Source organism: Aplysia californica, unplaced genomic scaffold (assembly GCF_000002075.1).
Source record: "Aplysia californica isolate F4 #8 unplaced genomic scaffold, AplCal3.0 scaffold01079, whole genome shotgun sequence".
Lineage (NCBI taxonomy): Eukaryota > Metazoa > Mollusca > Gastropoda > Aplysiida > Aplysiidae > Aplysia > Aplysia californica.
Genome location: NW_004798349.1, coordinates 50,163 through 54,922, shown reverse-complemented (window position 1 = coordinate 54,922; position 4,760 = coordinate 50,163). Strand labels below are relative to the sequence as shown.

At 42.2% G+C, this 4,760-nt stretch overlaps 1 protein-coding gene across 1 annotated transcript in view; it reads right to left on the bottom strand.

Moving 5' to 3' along the window:
* Positions 1–310: 310 nt before the first annotated feature.
* The window catches only part of LOC101849575 (metal tolerance protein 9), a gene marked incomplete in the record, with an annotated part of 24,890 nt that continues 20,440 nt past the window's right edge, over positions 311–4,760 (bottom strand). Inside the window, 2 exon segments of the mRNA XM_013089920.2 lie at positions 311–703; positions 2,071–2,200. Coding sequence (XP_012945374.1) covers positions 608–703; positions 2,071–2,200 — 226 coding nt within the window.

Sequence of the window (4,760 nt, the reverse complement as noted above, 5' to 3'; positions counted from 1 at the left end):
TATATATAGTGGTATAAATAATATCAAACAGACATAGAGAGCAAGAGAAATGTATCATAGCATTGTGGAAAGAGGGAACAAAACTGGACATTTTTCTTCGGCATATATTCAGGAAGGTAAATCAAACTGAGATTTAAAAGTTCAAGAACAATCAGGAATAAGGTATAGCTAACAATTATGTTTACGTTATACTTGCTTGTAGTAATATCCATACCAACCTGTATCTTTAAGCATTATGGATTAATGACTTTCATGGACGTCAATCCAGAAAATCTGCTTTTTTAAAAAGGGAAATAACTTGGGATGTTGCTTTGGATACACATCATTTTCTCCTGTTGCCTTCTGGGCTACACACACACATGCACTGAGGGAAACGTCCAGAACGTTCTGTCCAATACAGAAAATAATTTCTTCCATGTAAAATTTCGATGAAATTTCTCTTCCCTCTGTTGATGACCCAAACATAAGTCAGTCTGAGCCCACCCAATCACAAAACAGAAGCAATACTATTTTGTCTGGCACTTCAATCAGAAACACTCTCCAACCTCCCATCATTTGTTCAGCCAAGTAGTAGAGAAGGAACCAAAGTTTAGTTTGACGTCTGCGCCTAATCCTGCAGATGTTCTTCCTGCGGGTTGTGCTCCGACTCGTAGTCCACGTGGACAAAGGCACGTTCCACCTTGGCCAGCTTTTCCAGCTTTTGCTGGGGACACAAATCAGGAGGAAGAATCAAGCCAGGCTTCAAAGACCTGGGAACAGGGCAAATGAGGAAACATGGAAGTGCAGTCTTGTAGACATAGAGCTGTAAAACACCTACTCAATCAACCAATCAAAGTCTTGCACAAATAGTGCTGTAAAACACCTACTCAATCAACCAATCACAAAGTCTTGCACACACAAAGTGAAATCAGCGGAGCACAGAAATCTTCTTTGCTAAGGACAAATTTCCCAAAGTGCGAATGGTTTTGGCTATGTGTATTTCACCAATATGTAAAAGATGTCAGAAAAAAAATCTGTGAGCTGAAAATGTGTTGGCTATGTGCTTGCTCGACAGTACTTTGCACTGACGACCCTCTTGTTACGTTCTGGTTCTCTCTCTCTCTCTCTCTCTCTCTCTCTCTCTCTCTCTCTCTCTCTCTCTCTCTCTCTCCCTCTCTCTCTATATATATATAATATATATATATATATATATATATATATATATATATATATACAGCTGGACCAATAATGATGAAACGTGCTCACAAACAAACACAAGACCTCTGTGAGAATGGGTAGTAACGGAAGTGGTTGTTACAAGGTCACATTACGACCTTGCTGCGTTATAACACAGTTGGCCAATTAGGTCCAAGCTATTGATGTACACTCATGACACCTCTCGTTCCGTCAATACCAGGGATTCAATATCGCTGGACACATGTGGGAGTCAGGTGAGGCTGGATCTCCCAACCCCACATCTCTGCAAGTTCTGAGCTAGGATAGGGAGATATCTAACTCACATCTCTGCAAGTTCTGAGCTAAAATAGGGAGATATCTCAACTCACATCTCTGCAAGTTCTGAACTACCAGGGACAATTCTCAACTTCACATTAATTCCCATTGTTGAAGAGTTCCCTGGGAGTAGCAAGACTTGGCAGACACCCCCGTGACCTGGCTCACCCATAGACTCCTGTGTACAGAACTAGGTCACAACACAAGACTCACCTGTGTACAGAATTAGGTCACAACACATGACTCACCTGTGTACAGAATTAGGTCACAACACATGACTCACCTGTGTCCAGAACTAGATCACATGACACATGACTCACCTGTGTCCAGAACTAGATCACATGACACATGACTCACCTGTGTACAGAACTAGGTCACATGACACATGACTCACCTGTGTACAGAACTAGGTCACATGACACATGACTCATCTGGGTACAGAACTAGGTCACATGACACATGACTCACCTGAGTACAGAACTAGGTCACATGACACATGACTCACCTGTGTCCAGAACTAGATCACATGACACATGACTCACCTGGGTACAGAACTAGATCACATGACACATGACTCACCTGTAGACTTTCCCCCACGTTGTGTGAATCCACAAGACGCGTGTCGGCGTGTAGAACAATGTCAACCTCCACCAAGAACTTGGAGCCAAAGTGAAACGCCCGGACGGTGTCCAGGCACTGAATCTGAGGACTGACCGACACAGGCAGACTTCTCAATAACTGACACAGACAAACTTCTCAATGACTGACACAGACAGACAAACTTCTCAATGACTGACACAGACAAACTTCTCAATGACTGACACAGACAAACTTCTCAATGACTGACACAGACAAACTTCTCAATGACTGACACAGACAGACAAACTTCTCAATGACTGACATAGACAGACTTTTCAATGACTGACACAGACAGACTTTTCAATGACTGACACAGACAGACAGACTTCTCAATGACTGACACAGACAGACAAACTTCTCAATGACTGACACAGACAGACTTTTCAATGACTGACACAGACAAACTTCTCAATGATTGACACAGACAGACTTCTCAATGACTGACACAGACAGACTTTTCAATGACTGACACAGACAGACAAACTTCTCAATGACTGACACAGACAGACAAACTTCTCAATGACTGACACAGACAGACAAACTTCTCAATGACTGACACAGACAGACAAACTGTACACAGCAGTAACCACTGCCCAGTAAACTACTGTACACAGCAGTAACCACTGCCCAGTAACCTACTGTACACAGCAGTAACCAGCTATGTGAACCAGGCCAACCCAGCTTCTCAATTGTCCAGGGGGCTCATTCATTTTCCAGGGGCATGTTACATAACAATGAGAGCGCGTGCTTAATTTATATACATATATATATATATATATATATATATATATATATATATATATATATATATATATATATATATATATATATATATATATGTATATTACATATTATATATATATACATATATACATACATATATATAAATATATATATATACACACATACACTGGCACTGGCGTACTGTGTCACTTATAGGTATTTCAGTCTGCTCTTACTTAATTTCTATTTTCCTCTCATCATATTTGCCTACATTAACTATATAAAAATGAATCTTGTTTTGAGCCTGAGAAAGGCCTAGAGCCAGAATATCGACAGTCAAGAACCAATCTAGGAGAACAGATTTGTATAATAACCGAGAAAGATCAAAAGTATTGCTCCAACTAAAAGTAGAGCAATAACTGGAGTGGCTCAAGTTGACCTATTCAGGGAGAGAGGTGTAAGAACTGTGGGAGCGAGGGCAAGATGCAGTGACACTGAAAATCTACGAATCAGGAACAAAAAGATAAATTATAGATGTACACAACACATGTAAGTTACTATCACCCATCTACTGAAACACGAACCCTTTAGTTCAAAAACACGGCTAATAAGGTATGAGCATGTCGGATCCCGATTCCACACAAGGCCTGCACCAACGACAGCTTTTCAGAGAGCGCTAGATCTAGAAGAAATCAAAATTCTAAAAATACAAAAATTTGCTTTCAAGTTCAGTTTTTGTCATCCGGTGTTGCCTTCAAGTTCAACCCTGAGCCTACTCTGTGGGCCTAGCTTCACCCCCGTGTATCTTGCGAGCCCGACAAGACGCTGTGTAGATCTATGCGCCCCGAACTTTCTTGTCTTTTCTACGGCACAAGTGACAGTATAAGACAAATAGTGATTTATTTTCACGGCGACACAGCGTTTGTAATACACAACCTGCATCTTTCAAATGTTGCGTTATCAAACTTCTCCAGGCAAATTTCTGGGTGGCAACGAAAGCGAAAGTAGATCTTGATTTTCCCGATCGAGCTTCGGTATCACAGATACACTTCCGCTTGCCGCCATCGCCGCCTGTTCGCGTGAAACGTAGCCTACTCTCAGACCGGGAAGAGCAGAATAAATTACATCACAATTGCGACCGGCAAAAATGAACTCAAGGACGTTATCGGATTTGGTTTTCAAATTCAAATGTTCGAGACCTTTTATGCATTTTCCCGGGTCTTTCCCGGGGCAATTTACAGAATTCCTAAAATTTCCGGAGCATTCCCGGGTCTTGGCGACTTTTTTCCAATTCCCGCCACCCTGTAGGGGCCTACTGTAACCAATTCAAAGATTGACATTTTCTCTAGAATTTTTATTTTGGTGGAAAAGTTCCTTTTCTTTTTCCCATTTCTTTTTTGAAATAGTGTTTTCTTCATTGCCACATTTTTCCCTGGTCAGTCAAGGCAGCCTGGCTGAGCGTGGTCTTTCCCGCTAAAAAGGTCTTTTTCCCGAGTGTCCCCAACGACAGAATTGACAGTTCTCCCCAACGACAGAATTGACAGTTCTCCCCAACGACAGAATTGACAGTTTTTCCCAACGACAGAATTGAAAGTTTTCCCCAAGGCCAAAATCCCCCATGACCGGCCCTTCCCGCCACTGATCACCACGGTTTGTACGCCCCTTTCAGCTCAGCTCAGGCTATGTGAGGGACTGGTCCTTGGATGGAAAAGTCTGTCTCCGAGAGGGTGTACAGCTAAAAACATGATAGCTCTAAGTATAAGGGGCAATGACAGGTGGGCTAAAGGGTGATACGAGATGGGCTAAAGGGTGATACGGGTGGGCTAAAGGGTGATACGAGATGGGCTAAAGGGTGATACGGGTGGGCTAAAGGGTGATACGAGATGGGCTAAAGGGTGATACGGGTG